General features: G+C 38.1%; 1 protein-coding gene across 7 annotated transcripts in view; it reads right to left on the bottom strand.

The window, feature by feature from the left end:
- Positions 1 to 8,977: 8,977 nt before the first annotated feature.
- LOC107309950 (low-density lipoprotein receptor class A domain-containing protein 4) overlaps positions 8,978 to 27,331 on the bottom strand; it is a 298,561-nt gene continuing 280,207 nt past the window's right edge. Inside the window, exons 1-11 of one of the 7 annotated variants that reach the window (XM_085539764.1) lie at positions 27,069 to 27,331; positions 26,199 to 26,479; positions 24,332 to 24,464; positions 23,152 to 23,274; positions 21,937 to 22,052; positions 20,529 to 20,710; positions 19,772 to 19,936; positions 18,677 to 18,794; positions 16,988 to 17,089; positions 15,925 to 15,958; positions 8,978 to 14,082 (exon numbers count right to left, since the gene is read on the bottom strand). In XM_085539764.1, coding sequence (XP_085395890.1) covers positions 14,045 to 14,082; positions 15,925 to 15,958; positions 16,988 to 17,089; positions 18,677 to 18,794; positions 19,772 to 19,936; positions 20,529 to 20,710; positions 21,937 to 22,052; positions 23,152 to 23,274; positions 24,332 to 24,464; positions 26,199 to 26,479; positions 27,069 to 27,090 — 1,314 coding nt within the window. In that variant the 5' untranslated portion in view covers positions 27,091 to 27,331 and the 3' untranslated portion in view covers positions 8,978 to 14,044. Of the gene's footprint in view, positions 14,083 to 15,924; positions 15,959 to 16,987; positions 17,090 to 18,676; positions 18,795 to 19,724; positions 19,937 to 20,528; positions 20,711 to 21,936; positions 22,053 to 23,151; positions 23,275 to 24,331; positions 24,465 to 26,198; positions 26,480 to 27,068 lie in introns of those variants that run through there. The other 6 variants (XM_085539765.1, XM_085539767.1, XM_085539766.1 and 3 more) reach the window with 6 other exon arrangements.

Below are 27,331 nucleotides of genomic sequence, written 5' to 3'. Positions count from 1 at the left end.
ATTTTAGAAAAGGGACGCTCCAGCATTTTCACCTGAAATCAATCAACTGTAATTTTTCTTTCAGTGCTACCTGCACTTAACTTCTCTATGGGAGAAAACAATAAAAATAAGAAGCAAATGTTACTGTTAACAGCAAAGAACAATCCATGCATTTGAATGTTGATTTTGTGTTCTCTGCCTCATACACTTCCCCTGCACACATTTGAAAAGGATGCATTGGATAATCTTTGTTCCCAGTGCCTTCTGCTTGATTCATGAGAGGAGTAGGTTTTTTTCTTAGGTACAAGGTTGATACACTGATAGCATTTTGTTAATTTCAAGCTTCCCATTAGACAAAACTTTGCCCTTTATATAGATACAAGATTAAAGTAATGTGTTTTCTTTTAATATTGTAAAAGTCATGTAGGGATATTACCATTAACGTTAAGTCAAATATTTTAGAAAACTGTCGGAGAAACTTCGATGGGCAGTGTAAGACAGACATATTTTTCTGACTGCATTTATCTTGAATTATGTCTTAATAAAGTATCTAGTTCAACTGTTTGTGGCAGAGAAGGCACAGTGACCTATCATAACACACTGAAATACTGACTGATTTCAGAAAAAGCTTTAATGAAAGAATATGAATGAAAAATACCAGCCACCAGCGCTCCACAAGAGGTCCCTGCCTAATCTTCTGAGTATATACTGATAAATTTGGCCACAAGCAGTTCAAAACAATCTGATTTCTCATATGACCTCTTCAAGGGCATTTTGACCGCAGATTAGGAAACTTGGAAAGATTCAGGGAATAGACTCAAGCTGATGGGAGCTGAATGTCATACTGAACAGGCTGGTGTGATTTTCCGGTACGAGGGAAGCATTATCCAAAAATTCACCCCTCTGCTATTCCCCTTTCCTTTGCTATGAATATAGATCTCAACAACTCTGTTTTCCCCGCTAAAGTTACTGAAAGTTACCTTGACCACCAGTTGTAAAAAGTTACTCACGCTTTCTGGATTTTTTAATATCCTTGGCCACTATTACTGCAGCATGTAAGTGCAAATCAGATATTCTCTTCCACAGCAGAAAAGAATATGTTTACTATGTTACAGTGGTAACACAGATTTTCTTCCTCATCTTTTCAGATTCTATAATTCATAGAAGATGAATTTCTTCTTCATAGAAGATTTTCTGCATAGTGTTTCCTACTGAATGTGTAAATGGACTCTCAGGAGCAATGAGTAAAGTACTACTGTATATGGGAAACTGATGATCACAGCCTGAACCCTTGATTGACCACCTGAGGCAAGCAATGAGTCAGCTGTGGGAGCACAGGTGAAGGTAATTCAGCTGTGCTACTGGAAGGGGTGGAGCTTGGCTGCACCTCTCCTAGATCCCATTTAAGGGATGACAACCACTTGGGAAGGATCTCTTTCTCTGGAGATTGCTCTTTTGTGGAGTTTGCTGCAAGCCCTCAATATTGGTGAGTATTTCCATTTATTATAGGTTATCTTTTCATCTCAATAATCTTTCTTGATGAAACATCTTTTTAAAACTCTGTTTATGTATTGATCGTATAATATGTACATACTGAGGATGGACTTGCTACAAATCTGCCTGCTCCACTGAAGCCAGTATTGAACTCACATTATCAAGTCACCAATAAAAAACCATGTAGGCTTTTCTGTATAGACTACCTATGCTAATCCAATTTAGCAAAGACAATAAACTGGGTCAATTGCAATTAGCACCTTCCAATGTTAATTCCCTGCACAGAAACATAATCATGCTGCATTCTAGCCCTATCACTTAGTTCCACTAATGGCACAGCCATCAAATTTTGAAACTTACAGCAATGTAGTGATAAGCAGAATCTTTAATATTCAGTGCAAGTATTTAATTGGATCTCAAGAACTCAGAAAATGATGCTGCATATCTTTGATAAAGTAGGGCACTATAATGATTTCTCTCATACTCCTGTAGGCTTGTGTAGTGGAACCATTAGGTCAGGGCTTGAGCTGGTGATGGTGAAAGGGTGTGGCTGGCCCAGGGAGCACAGGTAGATTGTTTGTGCCTTTGCTCTCCATGTGTGCTGGAGAGGTGCACCTGAGGTGGAACTATGTTGGGCTAATGTAAGGGTAGCTACTGAAAAGAGACCATCTCTTGGATCTAGGCTGCTTATGGAGGGAGAATGCTGTATGGACAGCAAATCCCTTCACTAGAGGGGTGACTTCCAGTCTTCTTCTTGTATGTGACTACTGGCCTAGCTGCAAATCAGAGAATCGTGGAATCATAGAATGGTTAGGGGTGAAAAGGACTACAATGATCACCTAGTTTCAACCCCCTTGACACAGGCAGGGTCGCCAATCACCAGGCCAGGCTGCGCAGAACTACATCCAGCCTGGCCTTGAAGCCCTCCAAGGATGGGGCATTCACAGCCTCCTTGGGCAACCTGTTCCAACATGTCACCGCCCTCTGAGTGAGAAACTTCTAATTTCTAACCTAAGTCTTCCCTGTCTCAGTTTAAAAACATTCACCCTTGTCTTATCACTATCCACCCTCATAAAGAGCCATTCCCCCTCCTGCTTATATGCTCCCTTCAATTATTTGAAGGCCACAGTGACATCTGCCCAGAGCCTCCTCTTTTCCAAGCTAAATATTTGCCTGGTATTGCCAAGAACCTATCAGAAGCAATTTTGTTTCTTTGTGAGTAGAGTGACTTACTTTGACAGTACTGTCTTTTCTAATTAATATCTGTGCTCTCCATTTATGATTTTTGGCATATATGCTGCCTGTTAGCCTACTAGGCAATGAAGCAGCTCTCTTCTAATGACTAGTTAGCTGATGTCCTCAGCATTCAGGATATGAAGAATTTAGAACAAAACTGTTCGGAACACTTAACACGTGACAGCACTGTACTTGGAAATACCTTGATGCAAGTCTAGAATATGTAATATTCTAGGAGCTAGGAGATATGGTTTAATGGTTTTCTATAGGTATGCTAAAGGGAAGATGGTTGGACTAGATGATCTTGTAAGTCCCTTCCAACCTTGTGATTCTATGATTCTATAATATGATACAAAGCCTAATGGTACAACCAGACACTGAATTTCCACATTTAAGAAAAAAATGATTAAACTTAATCACACACTAACTTATATGTTATGCGGAGGCTTTGTATGTGATAGTTTTAAAATATTTTTCCTGCAGTTGAGGAAGTAGTGATAGGCTTGCACAATTTCTATGCAATGTTTGAAAGAAATCTCTTGGTGGGTGGGCATTGCCTCAAAAGAACTGCTTTTCTGTTAGATTAAACAAGGGATCAGTTAAAAGTGCTCTGTCAAAATCCAGCCTCTGTTCACAGAGTTTGGCTGTGATGATGTACACACAGATGTGGATTGTGGTTCCATGTCTCCTGTGAGGCAGAAACACTCCCAGAGAACACAGAGGGGACAACCAGATACACAAAAATACCTGAGAAGGAGCAGGAAAGAAAGAGCTTTCTATTAGAGTACTGGCTTGGAAGATGTTTATGACTGAATGAAGCGTTCTATATGTGATTACTACTACTCTTACTATGGAAATTATATCCTCAACCTTTTTGGCGAAAAACAGGACTTATTCAGTGTAAGGATTCTGTAAATGCAGAACTTGTAAGAGGTGTTTCTTTCTCTGAACTGGACAAATATAAAGAGCTTTATTCTGGATTGCCCTTCACTGACTTGGTCACCAGTGTACTTACCAAAAACTCAGGCTGACATCCCGTTAATGTACTGAATCTTATTACAAGGAAAAATCACTTTCATCATCACCAAAGATCCAGATGATGGCTTGAACTATTTGTTTGCAGTGCTACCTGTACCTCTGTATGGTATAATTGTAGACTTAATCTGAAAGTAGAAACAAAGGTCAACTAACTTGTCTCTCACCCTTTGAGAGATTTAAAGGGCCTATGAGACATCATGACTTTCTTCATAAGGCTGGCAGCTGGGGTAACCAACCCCTGCCATGAGAATGACACAGTCTTACCAGGGGAGTAATGAAAATCAAGAAAATCCCAGCTCTCTGAAATACCCATGATGATTCATTCTAAGTGAAAGGTTGACAGTAAGCTTTGTACGGTTTCCACAGTAATGTCTTTATGTGTAATTTCCTCACATGCTTGTGCAGCTGGATGCCACCATAAACCCTTGGGCAACTTGTTTCCTGGTAAAGCCTTTCCAAACTTTGTGAGTTGTCTGAGGGCATTTGATATGGAAAATACTCAAAACCATAGGTGACCTTCATTCTATACAACTTGCCTAACAGATGTTTTGTCTGTTTATAACTAGTTCTTCCAAGCACAATGAATAGCACCTCTTGCTTTAAATACATTCTCTCATTAATGTAACAGCCTACATACTCACCCCCTGGGATAAAGATTGTAAAATTTGTCTGTAATTATGAACTACTTTCTGCCTTTCTTCAGTAAGAGAACAAGAGCAATTTGCCTTTGACTTGTGTAGTTAATGATGTTTCTTCATTCTGATTACATTTGACAAAAGCTGCAATATACGTTGCAAAGCCTCTGCTCCTTGCAGAAAAAAAAATTCACCACAGTTGGTATACAATCATACTGTACTAAATGAAGCAAGAGATTTCCTGGGTTGTAACAAATAGTAGAGAGGCTTTACTAGCCCAGAATGTGATTGATGGCAGCCAATCTCAGTCACTCATTATTACTTCAATAGCTGTCCCATGCAGGTCTGATTCTGATGGAACTACACAAAACAGCAGATGAAAATGTGAGCGTTCACTACAATGTATGATCTTTAACATTTACCTCAATATGTAAAAGTCCCATAGTATTTAAACCTACAGAATATTTTCAGTTCTGTACTGGGATTAATTGGTCAGAGGGCCAATGCCAAAACTACCAACCATAACTCCTTGTTCCACAAGCAGTCACAATCATAAACTCATGAGTAAATTGCTTTATTTTTTTCTACTTTTACCTTTCTTAGGAAAGTAGCGCTGTAGTACTCTGTGAACCAGCTTCTGGCCAAATCAGTGATCCATCCTGGAGACCTCAAATAGTCTTATATACAATAATCCCCAAGTCTTTGCTGAGTCACTTTGCATTTTTCTTGTCTATCAGAGTATTAATAGACATCACAATTCAATTACCAATCACACAGATCTATTATTTTGGTATTTCCTAGGCTTCTACACTTTTGTTGGTAGTTTGCAGATCTACCCTGCATTCATCCTGCTACCTGCCTTATGTCATTACATAAACTGGTATAATTGCTCAGCAGAGCACTGCCTGCCACATCTTACCTTATTAGCATTTTTTAATTACAGCAGTATTGAATTACACGTCAGTTACTTGTAGAAATGATTATTACAAAAGCAATTATGAACTAATCACTAAGCTTTGGTTTCAGCTTGGACCTGAGATTTCAAAGACATCCACTCTACATTCTGGTAGTTCATGACAACATACCCCCTTGACTGAGCTGTTGCCTTTTAATAAACAATTTGACCTAATTCATTATTTCACACTTTATTAAGCACAGGTAAACAAGAGTCTGGGAAATTCTTTATTTAACTCCTTAGTAAATCACCACGCTAATTTCAGCTATCCTCCCTTTTAGTTTGTAATTGCTGATTTCAGTGGCTAAAAGAAGGTACATTTCAGCTAGAGTTATGCCATTTTTGTATTGCAAAGTAATGCACTCTTCTTCTCTATCAGCCCCTTCATCTCAGAACTCTCGCTATCCCTTCTCTTTGCAGAAAGTGTTAGTAATGACCTCTATATGAAAAAGGATTCTTCTAGGCAATGCATAATCTATACAATACAGTTGGAACAAATTTACTGATTAGGGTTCTGAAAAGACTAACACAGAAGACACCAGACTATTCTTCAATTTAGGGAAAGCAAGAAAAGGAGTTTTCTACAGGAATTTAGAAACTGCTGAGTGGGTTTGAAGGAACTGTAATTTCAAATCCAGGTACTTAAAACTCCTCTGCTGTCCATTTTTACAGATCTAGGAACTTTATTCTTACTATCCCTTTGTACAACTCTATGCCAAGCGAGCCAGACAATGGAATGAAGTTTACCCTCACAGCACGAGGTGAGTTGCATGAAGTCTGCAGTCCCAGTGAACAACCTTCAAGGAACCCTGTCAAGGAACCCGCTACATAAATACTTCAACCTCATAGTTGGTCAAACTGGTATATGCTTTCAGGTTTAATATGTTTAAATCCAGAAGGAGTTTCAATGTGAGAGAAGTAAAACAAATACTTTAATTCCAAAGTCAAGATGATGTAGTTGGATTCTTACTGAAAGGAAGAAAAATAAGTCCTGCGGGGAGAGTATATACTATTTTCTACTTAGCTTAGGAGAAATGCTGTTTGCCTTACAACTCAAACAGAAACCCTGAGTATTAATTAGCTTCTCCCTGTCACACTGAACAGTCATCATGCACTGGTGAAGTGGGCAATATTAATACCCTAAATCCATCAGAATTTAGTTTAATGCCCACATGGAAGGTTCTTCACACTTAATGACTGAGAGGTACTACATCTGTGAACAATCTGTTTCTGTTTTTATACCTTGGTTCATAACCCTGGATTGCTGTTGGGAAGCGCAGCTGTGAGAGGAGAAAATATGATAATAATAGATACTGTCTGGAGATAAGCACATCTTCAAGAAAGGATGAATGTAAATATTCACCTGATTTAAGCTGTTAAGTATAAATTGCTAAGAAAAGCAAAATGAGGGCATGTTCTTTGTTCCTCAGACTATTTGCAAAGTGATATATTTTCCCTTCTATGGACAGTTTATGGAAAACTCCTCAGCCACTGGACTGAGAACCTTTACATTAATTTGTAATGCACACTTCTGATAAAAACTTATTTGTACCTGGGGGCTCATGGCCTTTTCAGACATGAAATTGAAATATTTCATACACTTAACAGGAACTGCTTATTTAAAGCAGTGACCATCACTTATTGAGATTCATTTAAAGCAAAATAAGGGGGCTGTGATTATTCTAGACTACAATGTAAAGGAACAGAGGTGAAGATTGTGCAGTGTTGTGAGTTCAACTAATCGGTATTCTTCTACCCATACTATTCCATATAAATCTCAATTACAACAATTCAACTGATAATTCCTACAGGAAACACAGAAAGCACTTTCTCTCTCAGTGCAGCATTTGATAGCAGAGTAGAGAACAACAGAGGAAAAGGAAAATAAGTTAAATTTAAAAAATAATAATAAAAAATTGACCATTTTCTTATCACAAGGTGTACTGTTCTACCTTGTACAAACCATTTTTAAAGTGAAAATCAACAGGACTAGTAGCCAAGCCAAAAATCAGAACGCTGCTCCTTGGTCTATGAAAAACAGTGCTTTCATATCTGTGTTTTATATATAAAACAGGACTTTGTGTTGATTATTTGGTGTGGAAAGTTCTAAGCCAGCAAAAAAAAAAAAACCCTATTCTTGTGCTTAAGGGCAGAACAGTTCTATCACTGTCAAATTAGACTAAGTACAAACTGAGAAGGAACCTGATATGGCTGGGAGCCAGCCAATCATCTGGTTAGTCTTACTCCAAGATTATGAAAAAGACTGAAAAATTAAGAGGAGCAAAGAAATCATAGACAGCTTAGGTTGGAAGGGATCTTAAACATCACTGAGGTCCAACATCCTACCTTGAGCTGGATGGTACCCACAAGTCAGACTGCTCAGGGCTCTGTCCAGCCTGGCTTTAAATGCCTCCAGGGATGGGACATCCACATGCAAGTCAAAGTATCATTCCAGAAAATGTGAATATTGTTACTTTGAAGCCTGTGGAGATGTTCATTCTGCTACAAAGTATGTGCAGTCAATTTCCAGTTTAACTGACATTAGTATGTAATTAAGTAAAGGTGAGCAAAAGCACAGCTTTCTATCAGAGTACATCAGAAACACTTCTTTGAATGCAGACAACAATGCAAGGCCAAGAAAGTGCACAGTTCTAAAACAGCTGTCCATTGAAACATCATGGCCTATGAACTAAAAGATTATCCTTTCCTTGAGCTTCAATTATTAACAGTACAAATCAGTCAGACGGTACATATTCAAATACCCTGTCCTGAAAGCAAATTTCAGTTGCTGGGAGACACATCAAAGCAAATAGTAAGGCAACAGTTTTGAGAACCAGCTTTAATAAAATGCAGAAAAGGCAACATCTTCCATCTCAGTGGCATTTATGCACCATCAGAAAACCTATAACCTAACAAAAACTTAATCAAGTTAGCTTTGTTCTGTCTTACACCTGCTTTCTAAATAACAAAAACATCCAAGGCAGTACATAAATCTATGACAGTGATGGTATCTTGTAAGAAAGACCAAGGGAAAGCCATTTCACCAGCACATCTATGTTAAATTCTACACACTGAAGCTGCAAAAAAAACCCTATTTTAACAGTATTTAGTTCAGCACAAAATATTTATAATGTCATCAGCACTAGGATTCAGATTTCAGATATTTTTCTTTAAATCTCAACTGAGGATTCTTATTCAAAAACTTTTAACTTCTGTCTCCATGTCTTTGGCACCCAAATGACCTGATTTTTGTGTAATTCTGAAAAATCAGGACACTTATTTGCATTTATGTGTAACAATGAAGATATTTCCTCACTTTCTTACAGCTTACATTACATTTCCTTACTTTCTTACAGAGGCTCCCATCTGTAGCAGACAGCAAACAGTGGGGACTGACATTGCAAGACATCTGGTAAACCTGCTTAATTTTAGACAAGCCATTTCTCCCCATGGAAGCATTATTACTATAGCAATAAATGGCTTGCAAAAGCGGATTCATCATCAGACCCTGATTACTCTGCAGATGTTCTAAATGTATTGCTACCTAGCTTAGTGTTTCCCAAATTAACGGTTTTCAAAGTCTTTACAAACAGTTTAGCAATCAGAAGACAGCGCATAATTACTCTTTTTAATAAAAATGTATATTAGAAGAGAGAGTGCTTTATTAAATAAAATGTGACTCAAAAGAAAAACACTACTAGTCAAAGGACTGAGGTGTTCATTAAACTATTCAAACACTGTAACAGGAGTACATGTGAGATCTGCAGCAAGGAGAGTTTTTAAGCCAATCAAGTAGATTCCACAAGGCAGCAAGCCACCTTAAGCACTTGATTAAAACTTACATACAAAACACAGCACATGCTTCAGTGCTTGCAGCAATTTTTATCACACTACTCTGTAATTCACAAAAACAAACTCAAAATACAGTGTTGATACAACAGTAATTGACAATAGCATGATACACTTCCTGCACAAATACAGTGTTTAGTATCATTACTTTTTTTCACAGAATCATAGAACCAAATGATGGGTTTGGGTTGGAAGGGACCTCAAAGCCCAGCCAGCCCCAACCTGATGCCATGGGCAGGGCTGCCCTCCACCAGCTCAGCTGCTCAGGGCCCCATCCAACCAGGTCTTGAACACCTCCAGAAATGGGGCACCACAGCTTCTCTGGGCAGCTGTTTCAGCACCTCACCACTCTTATGTAGGGTTGCAGAATATCCTAAAACCCATAAGGAACCATAACCTATACTAAAACTGCTTAAATAACTTCATTACCATATAACAGCTGCAGGACATAGAAATAACTGCTTCTCTGAAAAGTGGAGACAGGAGAAAAAGATGCTCAGGCCAATAGCCACTGGCAGCCTGATTTTTTTAATAAGACTTCCATCCTTACCTCAACAAACATCTTCCATGAGCATCAAATCCTTCATAAATAGAAAGTGCTGATGTTTGGCTTTCTGTCAATACAACACTGTATATACAGAACACTGCAGTCTTGAACATACTAAGCAATTAGTTAAAACAGGATTTTCATATGCCCACTTTACAGAGATTTTCTCAAGGCTAAGGAAGCAAAAACATTCTTCAGTAATGCTGGCTCTCTACACAGTCTGAGCAAGTGGTTTCCAGCTTCTTGACTGCCATGATGGATTGCATGACTGGAGTGTTGCAATGGAGGAATACAGGCCCTTGAGGAAGGATGAGCCACAAAGATGAGGTGAGGTAGAAAAGTTGTCAATTGTGTAAAAGCACAGCTGTAATGCACGAAGCTCTGCCTTAGGGTGGACAGTGAGCCAACTGAGAGCTTATGGGTAAAGATTTAAGAGCAGACAGGTATGATGGACATACCCGTGGGTGTTTGCTAGAGGCTATTTGACAACAAAGAACAAGAGGATAAATCTTTCTACGGGTGCCTAGAAGCAGTTTCACATTCACAGGCCTTGGTCCTCAAGTGGGACTTCAACCACCCTGATATCTGAGGGTCGAACACTGCAGGGCAAGAGCTAAAGAAGATTCCCAGAGAGTACTAATAACTTCCTGGCCCAAGTGATAGAAAAACCAAAGAGAAATGCTCCACTGAACCAAGGAGGGGCTGGTTGGGAACGTGAAGATTAAAAGCAGCCTTGGCTGCATTGTTCATGTGATGGCTGAGTTCAGGATCCTGAGAGCAAGAAGGAAGATGAAAAGCAAGGTCACAGTGCTGGACTTCAGGAGAGCAGACTGTGGCTTCTTCAAAGACCTGCTTGGAAGAGTTCTGTGGGATAAGATCCTGGAAAAAAGAGGCCCATGAAAGCAAGTTTGATATTTGAGGATCACTTTCCCACAAACCACAAAAAGTGGTCTATCCTAACAAGTGGGAAGTCAGGAGAAGTGTCAAGAAGCCTGCATAGATGAGCAATTTGTTTCTTGCAAAACTCAAACACAAAAAGGATGCATACAAACAGTGGAAACAGGAACAGGTAACCAACAGAAATACAGATGCTGTTCAAGTATAAGGAGATGCATTTAGAATGGCCAAAATTCCAACTTGAATTGAATCTGGCCGAGGTCATCAGACACTGAGAAGAGTTTCTGTAGGTACCTAAGTCACAAAAGCAAGAGTAGGGAAAACATGGATGCACTGTTGAATGGTATGAGGGACACAGTGACAGAAGACAGGAAAAATGCTGAGAAATTGAATGCCACTTTTGCCTCACTGTTTATGAGTAAGATTGTCTTTCACAAACCTTAGGTCCCAAAGAACAGGAGTAAAACTGGAACAAGAAAGAAACATGTAACCTGATAGAAAAGGATCCGCTCAGGGAATATGTAAACAAATAAGACTAATGAAGTCTATACATCCTGATGAGATGCACCTGTGAGTGCTGAGGGAGCTGTCCCGTGCCACTGCTAGGCCACTCTTGATAATCCTTTAATGATCATTTTAACTAGGAGAGGCGCCCACAGACTAGTAAAATCCAGTGTCATTCCCATCAAGGCCAGCCAGCCCTACCTCAATCACTGGAAAGGTAATGGAGCACCTAATCCTGGAAAACAATTCCAGCACACGAAGGATAAGAAAATGGTCAGTAGAGATTTACCAAAAGGAAGTTAAGCTTGACAAATTTGATTAACCATGAAATGACTGGCCTGGTGGATGAGGGGAGCATAGTGGATATTGCCTACCTAGAGTTCAGGAAGACTTTGACACTGTCTCTCCTAAGATCCTCGTAGAAAAGGCTGGCAAAGTACAGTCGGGTCATGAAGATAAGGAGGTGGACAAAAACTAGTGATGCAAAGCCTACTTGGGAGCCAGTAACTAGTAGTCTACTGAAATGGTGAATACTGGGACCAATCCTGTTCAACATCTTCATTAGTGATCTACATGGGGTACAGTACAACCTCAGCAAGTTTGCTAATAACATAGAACTGAGAGGAGTGACAAATACAAGAGAGGATTCTGGAGCTATTCAGAGGGAAGCTCAACAAGCTGGAGAAATGGGCTAATAGGGACCTCATATAATTCAGTTAAGTCCTTCTACTGGGCAAAGAACAACAACAGGAACAGTACATGCTGTGGGCCACCCAGCTGGAAGGCAGACTTGCAGAAAAAGAACTAGGGGTTCTGGTGGACTCCAAATGAACACAAGTCAAGGGGGAAGCATGCCCTTGTGGCATGTGTGGCTAATGTGGAAGGTGTGACTGGTGGCATATGGCACAAACTGAAACACAGGAGGTGCCATCTAAACAAACACACCTTTACTATGGGAGTGACCATGCAATGGCACAGATTGCCTGCTTGGAGGGGGGAAAGGTTAGTAGAGACTTCCAGAGGTGCTCCTCCATATCTCAATCATTCCATAATTTTCCTTTCCAGTATGATGAAATTAGCTTAAAAGGAGGAAAACACTCCACTGTATTTCTCCCCTTTTTATTATTCTAATTTCTTCCAAAAAATAGCATAACTATGTACTTTCAAATAAAACTCAATATAAGAAATCTAACAAAAGAGCTTTGATGCACAAGAAATTCAGTGAAACATTTCAGCACTTCTTAAGTGTTGGCACATTTCAGGTAGTTTCTTAACTACTATTTCTAGTAAAAAAAATTTTTAAAAAACTTTAAAAATTGGCTAGAACTCATGACTGCGATAGTACTGATTTGGTGAAGGTTATACATAATTGTCTAGAAAATTAAAAAATAAATAAAGATTAAGAGTCAGAAGAGGGTGTATGACCTAACTACAGAGAAAAGGCTCTACGACTACAAACGCAAATAATCTGAAAGTTTGATAGCATTGTTCTTTCTTAGGTTTATTACAGGTTTGCAAAAATACTTGTGTACCATCAACACTATCATTTAATCTGTATGTAAACTAGAATAGTCAACAGCATCAAAAAGCATCTCTTAGCTCAAGAAAGGAGAGAAAAATACTGAAGTAGTAACCCTCATCTTCTCACTAGTGGGTAGCTACTGGCATGATGAAGGAGGAGTAAATGCCGTGCCAGAAATCCCCAATCCAGCTCCAAAAGTGGCAGACAGTGGGACAGAAGTTAGGTATCATTCTGCCTATCAACAGCATCAGTTTATATTCCAAAACAAAATATTTGGCTCCCATTTTGGAATTATTTCCTACATCTAATGGTGTGTGTGCACATATGAAACCATCCCTACCAAAGTGAACTTCCAGTACCCTGAACTGTTATACAGGTTCCCTTTTTAGTTCATGATCACGTTCTTAATGCTTTAAGGACTGTAGTGAAATCCCCATCACCACTAAGAGCTAATTCTTCTGCCAAACCTATTTGGAATTGTATGAAACAAGCAAGACACATCCTAAGATCTGTCTAGTAAGTTTCAAAGAGACATTAAAGCTACAAAAAAAGTCAGGACAAGCTTTAATATAATATAAAATGTTCAGTAATTTAAGCTCAGCAGCTGTTATTGATTATTGTTTAGTCATACTTGGAAAAACGATGGAAAGATTTTTAAAAGTTCAGAAAATCAGTTCTTTTAGAGCAGCTTTGTACAGAACAAACTTGTTTAATCTTGGAAGCACCATGAAGTGACACTACATATCAGCAAGCAAAAAAAAAAAAAAAAAAAAAACAACAACCAAAAACATCATTAAACTTTACCACATAAACTACATCATGAATATCACTAAGGTAGATTTACACTGCAGGCTGAAGCACAGCACGGAAGTACTCAAACTGACTTGGGTTTTGTCTGTCACTTAGCTCTGCATGCAATGTAGACATACCCTATATGTCTCAATCTATCACATTATGAACTAACTGAACTATTACAATATTTAGGCCCTCATTCTGCATCACCGAAGTTAACTGTTAACAGCCATTTTCCGTCAGCTTCAGAAAGTGCAGCATCAGGCTGATAAGCACAAACATAAGACTAACAAAACATCTTTTTCTAACATAAAGTTGTCAAAGTTAAAACGTAAGTTTTAAGAGCGTTCAGATTGCTTACAAACGCTTAAAAAGACTGGTTCAGAATCTTTCTTATATATACACACACAAGTCCATCTGTCACAGACAGGCAATGTAACTCAGAATCGTGAGCTTGCTCTCGGTTTTGGTAGTGTCCTGCACGCTTCGGATAATTAAAAAATAAAAATAAAAAAATAGTTGCCACAATGGATTTCTGACCGCTCCAACTTGCACATGGATATGATCTCTTCTTGCTGAGTCCAGTATGTGAAGTTTCAAAGCTGCTTCTCAAAGGCAAATACCAAGTAAATACCTAGAAAAGATAATTGAGCGTTTCAAGTTTGAGCTTTAATCCCCAGCTCATGTAAATGTTTAAGATTTAAGCTGGTTTATATTCTGCCCAAACAAGCTATTAACATACTGCTGATACTATAAGAACTGCCATGGTGTCCCAACAGGTATCCCTAGCAATCGATTGCAGCATGGCTTAAAACATCAAGTCAGAGCTTAGATTGTGCACAGAAGCAAATACTTTAAGTACAGCTGATATTGTTGATGCAACAGCAACTTCAGTTAATGATACTACTGAAATGTGAGTGCTGCTTAAATCACTCAACCATTTTACACATAATTAACATCCCCTGGTGCATAAAACATCGCATGCAACTAAGTTTTATAATTTCTTTCTACAGGCAGTGATGACAGTTAGGGGTCAAATGATCACCCTCACTTTCAATTAAAAGTTGAATATATCCATAGTACAAAATTCAATTTTCCTCTTGTAAATATTTTGTTGTCTGTGATATTTTAAAAATGCCAGATGGTATTTTCTCAGCTGCAGAACAGTGCAATCTCAGAAACGGACAAGTCCACAGCAGCAAATTGGAAAGTACTTATTTGGCACTTAATCAATGCCAGCTATTCCCGAAGTTCTTATGCTTCATACCAGACAGATATGTTATAGCACTGTGAGTTCAAAAATAAATGGATTTCCACTTAAACTCCAAATCTGTTTTAACAGATGCCTTGGTACGCTGGAAATCTTTCAAGACAAGCCTATTCTGTATTCCTCAGCAATAATGCAAACAAAAATAATGAGCAAGCTGTGCTTATGTTCTGAACCAGAGTTTCAGATGATTCCAAACCTCTCTGAGGAATAAATAAACTAGAACTCTGGAGATACGGTCATCACTGAACCTCTAGAGGCATAAAAAGTCTCTCTCAAATAAATATGTAGATTACAGAATACTTTTACACTGCTTCAATTAATGTTTACCTTATGAATCACACCACTGGTAATTTTTAAAAGCAAACACCTTAAGATTTTTTCCACTCATTAATTAATTTGCCTTTTTGTTTGTTTTTTAATGACTAATACAACAAATACAATGGTCTGCAAAAATGCAATTATTGGTTGGCTATGTTTATACATCAGTTATTAACAGTCTCCCTGGAAACAATTATTACCCTTAGAAATTGCTATTATATGTAAATATTTCATAATCTTTTTCAATATTTCGATATTGATAAAAAAATCCACAGCAAATGTTTTCCTTGAAACATTCTTACATATCTTAAAGCATAATTAATAATATTGTATCCTTTTCTGCATGAGGAACTGACTTCTCCCTTTATAAATCATCCAAACAATTTTCACCATCCATGCTTTAATTGCTTCTTTCTGAAACATATTAACCACTACAGGCTAAAAGCAAAGTTCAAGTCAGTCTTCCAAACCAGAGCTGTTGGATTTTTTTAAATGAATGTATGTTCCAAAGGTTTTCCAATTTATTTTCCAGTTGTCTGGTAATGGTATAACATCCAAGTATACGTGAGTGTCATATCTGAAGAATTATTTTGCTGGTAATGGAAGATTTCCACTAGCATCCTCTTTTCATGTACTAAGAAAAGCTTCCCCAAGGTGTTTTTTGGCCCAACAGTCCACATGCTAGAAGGTACTTTCATAAAGCAAAACTTCAACCTATTTTATGCATTCCCCTCAATCAATTTCTTGCTATGTCTGCACTACCTAATTTATATACAGGCATTTAAATAACACATCCATTTAAAATTTACGTTTTCTTCCATAACTGACTTTGATTTGCTTTCCACAGTAGTCACTCAGTTAACATCAAGTTCTCAAAACAATACTTACTTGTTGCTTCCCATTCAGATTTACTCAGTGTTCCCTAGAAGAGGATAAAAATAAAAACCCAAAAATATGAGGAAACGATTAAACAACGTATTTAACTCAGAGTAATCAATCTTTCACAGACAAACTTCTAACCATTCACATTAGATGGCTTTTCAGGCACTAGATGAGCATTACTGTGGATCACAGATAAATACAACTCCGCTGACTAGGATGATGGGGAACTGGGATAGCCTAGATAATGGGAAACACTTATATAACACAGGTATAGCAGAAAGGGACACCTCAGTGCCTCTACAATACAGTGTGACCCAATTGCTTGCTGGTTGAAGTTGCCCAGCACTCATGTAGAAGCCAAGGAGAGGCCCTATGCCAAAGAACTGCCACATTCCCCAGGAATATTACCAGCCTCCACCTCCCACTGCACCACAAAAGCACTATTTGCAGACCAACTCCCAAGCCAGTTCATATGTTGTACAAAACAAAAAATCTGCCAGCAGACTTCTCATCCTGTCTTTCAGACAAAAGCATGATAGAGGTGGAAACAGAAAGCTGATACCATTTACCAATTAAGAAGTATGAGGGAAGAAGGAACAAGATGTTTTTGTGCCTTCATTTGGGGCATTATTTAATCAATACACACCTTACCAACCAATGCTGATCAAACAATTCATCTTCTAAAAATCATTATTAAAAAAAAAGACTTGTTTAGGTAACATAGCACATACACTCTTTCTTACATTTATTCCCAGTCAACAGCTATTGGCCAACTGTTAAAGCAGCATCAGTCAATAGAGATCTTTGGTCTGACTCAGCCATTCTCGTGCCCATGAGCTTTGTTTCTTATAAGTGGCAACTTTCTTTTTGTAATTTTTGGACTTCAGATGCTGAGAGAAGGCTTCTTCTCCCGTTCAATGTGGGACTTTTATATATATAGTAAAAGAAGTACATATTTAGAACATGAGTAGAAGATTCACACCAATTTCACAGCAGTTGAAACAAAGAATGTACGAAACATCTACAAGTTTACAGCCTTGATTGAGACACGAGGTGAGAGACTATTTACCAATGGTAACTTTGCCTTGCCATCTTTAATAAACTCCTTTGCATGCTCATAATCATCAGGTTTATCAGAGGCAAGTCTGGAATCACCAAACGTAGAATATGGCTGCAGAAAACAGAAAAAAACAAGAAAAAAATATTAATTTGTTGTATGATACACTATTCATATCAGGCAAGGGTCTACAACAATATGGCCCAAAATGGAGGTCATTAATTACTAAAATATCTTACATTTACATCCTTCCATTAAAGCACCTGTCTGAACAGGTCCAAAACTTGCCTGCTCTCCCAGAAAATCTAAAACTCAGGATTTATAAATTAACTTTTATCCATTGCATGTCTGAAAAAGGGTAGACAGAATAAGCAATAAAAGTTCATTATGAACACACACTAGATATATACTCCTTCAGAACAGGAACTGATGGAGTTGACAGTCCTGATCAGACAACTGAACTGAAGTAGAACTACTGAAAATAAAGTAACTGTAAGACTTCAAATGGAATGCTTAAACTGCCTGAAAAATACACAGGAGCTATAACCACAATTATACACCTGTTTCTGCAGAACTAGGATATACCTATTAGGGATACCTATTACTGCAAAGCAGCCTATAATTAACAGTGTTGTCTTCAGTTGGACATAGCCACTAATTGAAGACAACTCTCACTTTTCTAAGATGCTGATATATAAGATGGTCTGTTGCCACGTTACTGGCAGTATGAACACCATCTGCTTTAGAGTCAACAAAGGCAGTGAAATCTACTTACAGCCCACACGACTAAGCTTAATATGTTACCGCATACTCAACTAGATAGCTTTATGCTGAAAAAATTTGACATTTGGTGGGAAGAGGGAAAGCACAGGAAACCATGACTAAGGCCAAAGCCTCATAAATGACATTAAAAAGTTCCTCATAAGCTGCTACCCTCATCCAGTATAACAATTTGAGGATAAAAAGCAAGGACACTGGACAAAAATATAAACTCAGTTACAGTTAAGTTTCTTTCATTTTTCTTTCTATAAACAAAGCCTTCCTTTTCTTCCTACGAAGATTAGTTTCTGATTTTCAATCAGTACTTCTTGCACAAAGGCATAACTTTCAGCTTTGCTGCTGAAGATATGTATTACAGTTCTTATGGTGTGATAACAGGCCTTGTGGTTTTGTGCACAATTACAGAAACCAGCATGCCTGGTCAAGTAACACCAGTAACCACGTGCTTCTCCTTACTACTGAATAAAAATGAAAACTTGCTTCAAAATTAAAATTTCACCTACAAAACTGAACTGCTCAATCAGCTGTAGACATAAAGGTCTGAGAAGAAGGCAGGAGCACTGGAGGCACATTCCCCTGCAGCCCATAGAGAAGACCAAGGTGAAGCGTGCTGCTCCCTGGAAGACCACTGAGAACTAAATCACCCTTTGCTGCAGGCACAGGAGCAGATGCCATAGGATTCCACACCACAAAAGGTGGATAATCCACGAAGGAAGCTGCAGTCCATGTAGGAGAGGTGCCAATGCTGGAGAAGTTAGGTTTCCCTAACCCTTTTCAGCCACAGGAGTTCAGTACTTTTATTGGTGGTCCTTGCTTAAATTGCATAATGTTTGTAACAGGAATTTCAGTTATTTCACACATAATTAACAAGATACAAAGTACTATTTGGAAAACAAAAGAAGATAGTAACTCCACATTTACCTCCAAGGCCTGCATTCTTCTTAGCAGCATCTTATGCTCCTCGTTCTTGATTTTTTCTTCATAAAATTCCCGAAATGTCATTTTGTAAACAAGCTTCATACCATGCTTCTTTGCCATTCTGTCAAAATAATTGTAATATAACAATAAATTTATTGTAGCTTTATTTTCAAAGGAATCATTTTAAGCCACGGTGACATCTCATGGTATTCACTGGGATCACAGCCTTTCTAGAACTCATCATTTAGTAAACTAATTTGGATGAAAATATCTGCATTATCATCATAAAGTGTACTTTTTTTCTCTTTTAATTAAACAAAAATCTATACAGGAGTCATCATAAATATCTCAACAGAGAAACAACTCCAGGACTCAAGTCAGTTATCAACATCTGCCACATCAGCTATTATGTACATATTAAGGAATCCTCTTTATTATTTATATTATAAATATATATAATATTTAGTGCCTTACATCTCAATCATATGTTTACAGTGTTGTTATACAACACTGAAGCTACAGGCATTAGCAACTAATACTAAAACCTTTCATAGAGAAGTGTGTGAAAATATACAGATTTTAAGAGAAAGCTCAACTTTGCTTTATGTTCATATTGAGTTTGAATGGCAGAGAAAAAAAAAAAAAGCCAATGTGGAAATATTTGTCAGTATCTCAGAAGAAGACAGACCAGCAAAGGCCAATCTGAACTTATGCAGTGGTAGCAGCAAAATGTATGCTCACAGAAAAAGACATAGAAGAAGGAAAAAATCTAAGAGCATTCAAACAAAGGTTGGAAAAGACAAGCAAGATCAGACACAACAGGTACAGAAATCCCTATATAAGACCTAGGATAAGTCTTTGCAGCCATTGACCAGAGCACCTTCAGTTGAGAGCAACAGAAAAAAGGTTAGATTACAGTCTAGGACAGAAATCCAAGAAAACTCTTCATTTACAGTGACAACAAAAAACAAAGAACTGAAAAACATAAGAAAGACAAAACAAGATTCTCTGCAACCATTTGCAGAAATACACGAGCTATATAAATTCTTACTTTGTTTTGCTGCTTTCATTAGATAATGAATTCAAAACTCAACTTACTCCTCCAGTAACGGAAAATAAACCAAGAACTCCGGGACATCAACAACTTCTTCTAAGTGGAAATCGTATTTGCAGCCAAACAAAGGATATTCTCCCTTCTTCTCAAATTTTACATTGTATACATCATTCCCAAATGAATTTGTTTCTGAAGCTTCAAGTCGTTTTCTATAAAATGAGATAAACAGTAACGGACTTATTTTTAATTTTATGGAGAAAACAATGCACAAGAGACCTCCAAACCTGTTTTTCCCCAGTATCGCCTTGTTCAGTATTTTCTGTACTTTCCCACATCCCGAATTCAATAAAGCAATGAAAATGAAATGAAATGAAGAGGTGTACTATATTCTAAAAGTTTATCATTCCTCTACAGTGTACCCAGGGCCATACAGATCTAGAAAAATCTTTAGCCCAGGCACAGTCTACAGGCTCAAAGCATGTTTATTGGTATTATTACAGTAAAACCTGACAGCTACTGTCCAGGCTGTAGCTATTTTGTCATTATTTAAGTCGCTACCAAAGGTTTATGTAGGAAGATCCATACTGCCTCCAGAAGAGCCATGGGTAACAGAGACCGGAATCGGTACAAATTTACCTGTCTAAGTTAACCAGAGATTTTCCTGACTAGAATCCAAAACTGTCGCAAACATTTCAGTTTTGTTTGCACAAGTGTATCAGAGCAATGTAAGAACAACTATGACTTGACAATACTTCACAGACTTTTGCCAGATTAATAGGCTAAAAAAAAAAAAGCACTTACACAAGCTCAAAGCTATTTGGAGTTGTGCCAATGAAATAACCTCCAGGAGAGAGGTTCCCACAGGCATTTTTAAGCATCATGTCAGCCTGCTCATATGTCTCAAATGAGTAATGGTAAACAAACTGACAGCTGCAAATGTCAAAGCGTGTGTCTGGATCACTGTATTTGGAAGACAGAAGATCCTGAAATTAAAAAGAAGGGAAAAAAAAACCTTATGACAAAAGCTACACAAACAAGCATGATTCATTTAAGTCTTCTAGCAAGATATACTACTCCCATAATTCTTTCAAGTCACTTAATATCTATGCCTTCACAAGTTCAACCAAAAAAAGATTAAAAAAAAAATGTATGAGGAAGAAAAATCTCACTGATAACACAAAACTTGTTAACATGATAAAAGAATTACATCCTAAAATTCTCCTCATGTCATCAAGTAACTACATCACTGCATCTGAAAAGCCACAGTTCCTTAGAAATTTCCAGCCATAATTTACTGCTTAGGGTTTCACAACCATTCACAGTTTGGACAGAAACAATAATCATAATAAAACATGCTTTCATTTTACTATGTCTCTGTAATGACAACTTACATCCCTTTTGCTAGGAAAATACCCATTAGATATATTATTGGAGGAAGAGTTCTATTAAATATAGTGATTTTCACGCCAACCGATTTGCATTTGTTTGTACTTTTGAATACATACATACATATATAACTACACACCCCTCTTTCTTTAATCTAAGTAACCAGTAATGCTGGAGAACATGGAGCTCTTGAAACGTGTACAGTTTGGCCATATTCTCCAGCAGTTTTCCAGCTTCTCTTTTCAGGCTGCAATACCAGCAGCAATTACAAATAACACAGCAGCAAGAAAAGTCTCTCCAGGGCCCATGATACACATTCTGCACCTAATATTTCATACTTAGCAGTTCTAGCTCAATTTCTCTTCCCTGTCGGATTCCTCATTCACTTTCTCACTCAGCGAAGACAGTTATTACAGTACTTTAAAATGCTACTAGAAAAAACTGCTGCCTTATGCAAAACATATGTATAAGTCAAATTACAAAGTGCCCCCCAATTCCACATTCACTATCCCATGCTGCACACCAGGACTCCAGAAACAAATACTCATCCCCTTCCCATATGAAATGGAAGAAACCAAAAGCAACAGGTTTATTACCTGAAAAAGACAATCAAGCTTCAAGAACGTTGCATTGTACAGCAAATACATTTAACAAAGTTTTATGCAACATTACAATAATCTGTATGGTTGATTCTCCCAATAGTACAACAATCTGATTTTAAAAATATAAATAACACCCGGACACTACAGCACTACCATCACTTTCTATGCTGGCTGAACAAAAGAATGTTAAATCTCCTACGTATTGTAATCCAAATCTGTACCTTGGTACTATCTGCTTGTATAAATTCTGCGTCAAAAATACGTTCGTTATAGCGACATCGAGCTTTCATGTCTTCATATCGCTGCTTGCACTGCTGCACAGAAATATCAGCAATATCTGTAGAGATTGTTAAAAATAAATAAATAGATACGTTAAATAATAAATTTAATAAATAATAAATGAATAATAAATAGAAAACTAGAATGATTACTGGAACACTGCAGTCATAAAGCCACAAAATAAAGCTGATCTCCAGTTATACTCTGGTGTGTTATGCCCAGCCTGTAGAGAAAATTTCATTTGCAGGTAGCATTTCAAATTACAACTTCTGTTCATTTTCTGTCTTCAATGCTGACAGAAGTTGTAGGCAGAAGGTTTTAAAAGGGGACAGACTCATTAGCAGGGTCTGTGGTGACAGAACAAGGGAAAATGGCTCCAAGCTCAAAGTGGGTCAATTTAGGTTATTTATAAGGAAAAAATCTCTTGCAGTGAGAGTGGTGAGGCACTGCAACAGGTTGCCCAGAGATGCGGTTGATGCCCTATCCCTGTAGACTTTCAAGGTGAGGCTGGATCAGATTCTCAAGAAAGGAACTGCATGAAATTGTGGTATGTGTTAAATTTGAAACTAAGCAGTGCTCCTGCTGACTGATTATACCTGGAATGCTTTTTGAGAGAAGGGAAGATATCAACTTTCCAATACTTAGGCAAACTATTGAAAAATCATTTCATCAGCTTTCAGCTCTTCCCCTTTTTGAGTCTGACTACAATACCCAAGACCAGGTTTTGCCACAACATTGTAGGGTTTGTTCATTATTACTTTTTATATGCAAGTCTTACATGCATATTTTCAGAACAGTTCAAGAATATTACAGAATACTAAATATGGGAGAAAAGACCAAATACAAAAAGTCAGCCTTTTCTCCCATATTACATTTCACTTGAGACAATCTGTGATGTCAACGTTTTTCTTTACTGATAGTAGTTTTTACTTAAGAGTTGAACTGGAACTTTGTAATTATAAGAACCATTAATATTTTGTGTGTGCTGGCAATCAAATAAATGTCTTCAAGTTAATATACAAAAGAAGCCTTTTCGACAACAGATGTATGCACTCTGGAACCTACCATAAAAAGGGAAGCAATACGTGACTGGAGAGGTGCTTATTTTTCCCATAACACCAGTGAACTTTCCCCAGAAAGTCACTGTGTCTTCTTACCTGTACAGACAAGTTTTTTAATTCTGCCTTTCCTCCATTTCAGTAAGTCTCCGCCTTTGCCACATCCCAGATCCAAAACAGTAATATCACTCTTTTTCTGTCGTACGCGGTCTATAAATTCCCCTAGGAAAATAAAAGGCAGAATGCTTATACAGGTCTCCTTGACTTATTTCTTTTGTACAGAGATCCATAGAGGACCAAAGGGGTTGAAGAATTTCAAACCATCTAAGAGCTTACTTTGCCCTTAAGTCTTCTTAACACTGCAGACTTAAACTCCTTTTATCAGTAACTACTAATGATGAAAGTAACAACCACAAATTGTTAAGACTATGAACAAGATAACAACTATTTTCTATACATTCTGTATATCACATGTAATGTGATTGGAGCACCGAACTAATTCCTTGCAACCAAAAGCAAAACTGTACATCACTAAACAATAGCTCCATGTATAAGGAGAGAAAAGAGTTCCCTTTCTTTACCACTATGGTGAAGGCAGATGTTATTTTTAAGTGTGTGAAAGCTAAAAGACTTAAAGCCAATTAAACGTGTCAGCCACAACCTTCTCTTGCAGACACATTAACAAACTTGCATAATGTTCCCCACTTGGGTCTTTCCCAGGCCCTGCAATAGCACTAGCCACTTGTTCGCTGTCTTTTTACTCAAGGTGTACCAATTTAATTCTCTTTTCTACCTCTGCTCTGTGCTAATGCTGGTGTATTAAGAAAACATCTTGACACGCTAGCAACTTCACAGCAAGGGACACAAAATATGTTTTGAGACTACAATTATAACACCATACTAATGAGATAGACTGTGACTGAAAGGCTTGAACACAGGTTTAATTCCAGAGTGAAGAAACCAATCTGTGGACAACAGATACTGCTTTATGTAAAAAGTAGCTGTTTCTTTAAGAATCAAATTCTCTAGTTTTCCATCTTTTTAAACCGCTGAATTTGATGACACAAAAAATATTTACTTTACTTAGGACAGACTGTTTTAATGATACAGTTTAGAAACTGATTGAGTTAGATTCAAATATCAATAAAAACTCAATCTAACAAGAACAGATTATTTAAGATTCAAAGCTGTCCCTTTCTCTTTTAAAATAGTATGGAAATAATACTGCGAAAAATAAAATATTTCACTAAGGTCTAAGAAATTAGGTGAGAAAACTTACCAATGAGGACACTCTTTGTCCAGTTATTAAAGTTTCGGAGGTAGAATATGCGACTCTGGCTGCGTTTTTCCAACCCAACTTCTTGAAGCTCATTGTAATGTGCAGCAACAGCTTGCCCATGGCCTGGCTCACTCTGTAGAGAGAAGGAACAGTATGAAAGAGAATAACGATGAGGGAATCCCATTTAGTATTCATCTAGCTATAGAAATATCTCTGGTTTATCCTTACCATAATGAGCTGAAAATAAAAGCCCCATATGATACCAAAAAGCATTCTATAACTACATATTATAGCTGTCAAGCTCTATCTACAGCTCCAAACAGCTCTTCATCTTAAAAACAATCTTCAGGTGCATACACAGCATGTGAAAAAACAGATTATAAATAAAATAACAGAACACTGAGAACCAACAGAAATTCTGTGAAGCACAAAAGCATCTAACTGGATAAACAAATTGAACTCTCAGTCAAAACTCACAAACACACCACAGAATTCTAGCTACTATGAGTTTACATTGCAATGGAAAGCCCTCCCAACTGTAATTCACAACAAAAGTCAACACCCTAAAACCTTATCATTCACATAACAATTTCTTAAGGTAAAAGAAGGTTTCACAGGCTTTAATATGCTGCATTAGTTCTTCAGCGTTTCATAACATTTTAGAAATCTAAGTACGTTCACAGGCTTTCCTGTCTGGAGCAGTATAACCTCATCATCTATTTATTACCTCATTTAGCTGACTGTGACTAACAAATATTTTATCCCTTTCTAGTCTTTTTAAGGAAAAGCACAGCTGGCCTGCTGAACAGCTGCTGAAGGTGACTTTGACAAGCATGTGAGACACATAGATATAATCTAGGCTTCTCAGCTGCTGTAGCCACAAGTAGAAAACTACAGTAACAACCAGACTGTTGGCAGCTGCTTTCAGTGTAATCACTTATCTATACCCTTAGGCTACACTAAAGCAATGTATTATTTGTCCATTTAAACCTTACTTTATTAAAAAGATGAAAGGGTTCTTCTTTCTGGGTATTACTTTCCCAGACTGCTTAAATTAAAATGCAGTAAAAATTACAGAGAAACAAAGCATTAGGTTGAAAACATTTTAAAGTTGCATTTAAAAACTTCCAGAGGTTAAAATTAGACCAGATGAGAACACAGCATTATTTTCTACAAACCCATAAAACAATAAGAGATAGACTCATATAAAAGACTGCCTCTCCTTTTCAACCTTCAGTTAGAAAGGCAAGTATTTTCTGCTAGTCTGAAACAGAAAAGGGACAAACACAAAAGAAACAAGAGAAAGCATCGCCAAACCTTTCAGTTTGTTAACAAACGTTACTGAAGAGGATGCACTTTCTAGAGTTTTCTGAGATTTCCAATATTTTCTTCAGGAAATTCAAGGACAAATTATCTTAGGAACAAACCTTTCATGCACAGATAACTAGAATAACACACAGGATAACTTAGCATACAAAACACACTGACTTCCACTGATCCTCTTTATCTTCTTTAAGTCCAATATAACTTCCGCACTAGGGAAATGGATCCAGGTTGAAGGAGGGTAGATTTAGGTTGGATGTTAGGGGGAAGTTCTTCACTAGGAGAGTGGTTAGGCCCTGGAACAGGCTGCCCAGGGAGGTTGTGGATGCCCCGTCCTTGGAGGTGTTCAAGACCAGGTTGGACGGGGCCCTGGGCAACCTGATCTAGTAAATGTGTATGTTTGGTGGCCCTGCCAGGCAGGGGGGTTGGAACTACATGATCCTTGAGGTCCCTTCCAACCCGGGACGTTCTATGATTCTGGGATGCTGCAACAAAGCTACCAACAAGTTCACGCTGACATCCTGTTAAACTGAACAATACTCACCAAAACTTTCTTAGGAGGTTCTTCTTCAACATCTGCTATGTTCCTTTTCAGGCCGCTGCCCTGATCACCACCAGCAAGTCTCTTCTCATTTTCAGTGGAGTGCGCTGTACCTGCAGTTGAGCTATTGCCTTCCAAATTGATACCAGAATCTGCCTCTGAAGCGTGAGATGTTCTCTCCACTTCTTCATCCAAACTTTTCTCTACTTCCTTTTCTTCAGCCTTGGTTAAGTCAGCCATTTTTTGACACGTAAAACTCCCTACCTGTTGATCAAAATAAAAAACTACAGAGAAAAAAAGCCTAATGTTAGCAATGAGCTTAACATACTTTCAACTACAGTAATGACTTTCCATTGTGCTACTACCATTATAAAACACACGTTTTTGTCATAAACAACACAGAGTTAGAATTTGCATAGCTGTAATAAAATACACAGAGTTCCAACAAATTCTCATTATAGTAAGATGAAGTGAAGGTAAAGCTTTACCCTTCATGCTTGAGTCTTCCACTGCTATTTTGCTTGATTAACTTCACAGAATCACAGAATCGTAGGGGTTGGAAGGGACCTCTAGAGATCATCGAGTCCAACCCCCCTGCCAAAGCAGGCTCCCTACACCATGTCACACAGGTAGGCGTCCAGGCAGGTCTTGAATATCTCCAGAGAAGGAGACTCCACCACCTCCCTGGGCAGCCTGTTCCAGTGCTCCGTCACCCTCACTGTAAAGTTCTTCTGCACATTCGTGAGGAACTTCCTATGCTGTACTTTCATCCCATTACCCCTAGTCCTATCCCTTGCTTTGGTTTGAGACCACAACCACCCCTCTTCCCTCCAAAACATAACCTACAAGCCTTTTTATGCTCAGAAAACAAACCAATATTCCCGTAATCCCACATGCAGTTAAGCACATCGCTACCACAGGGCACACGGACGCTCCATCACTCCTCACAGCACCCTTAGCAAGCAGGGCCGGCTCTTCTCAACCAGGCAGCTGTGGGAGCTGCTTTCTCCATGCCCACGGCCCAACACATGCCTGTCTCCCCGCACTGCAAACACCAGGCCGTGAGAAAGACGCGCGGTGCTCACGCAGCACAACCCGCCGCCATCCTGTTTGCGGAGATGACGCCTCTACCGAGT

This window comes from Coturnix japonica, chromosome 2 (genome assembly GCF_054131305.1).
Source record: "Coturnix japonica strain WE chromosome 2, WE-NBRP24, whole genome shotgun sequence".
NCBI lineage: Eukaryota > Metazoa > Chordata > Aves > Galliformes > Phasianidae > Coturnix > Coturnix japonica.
This window is presented reverse-complemented; position numbering and strand designations above follow the sequence as displayed.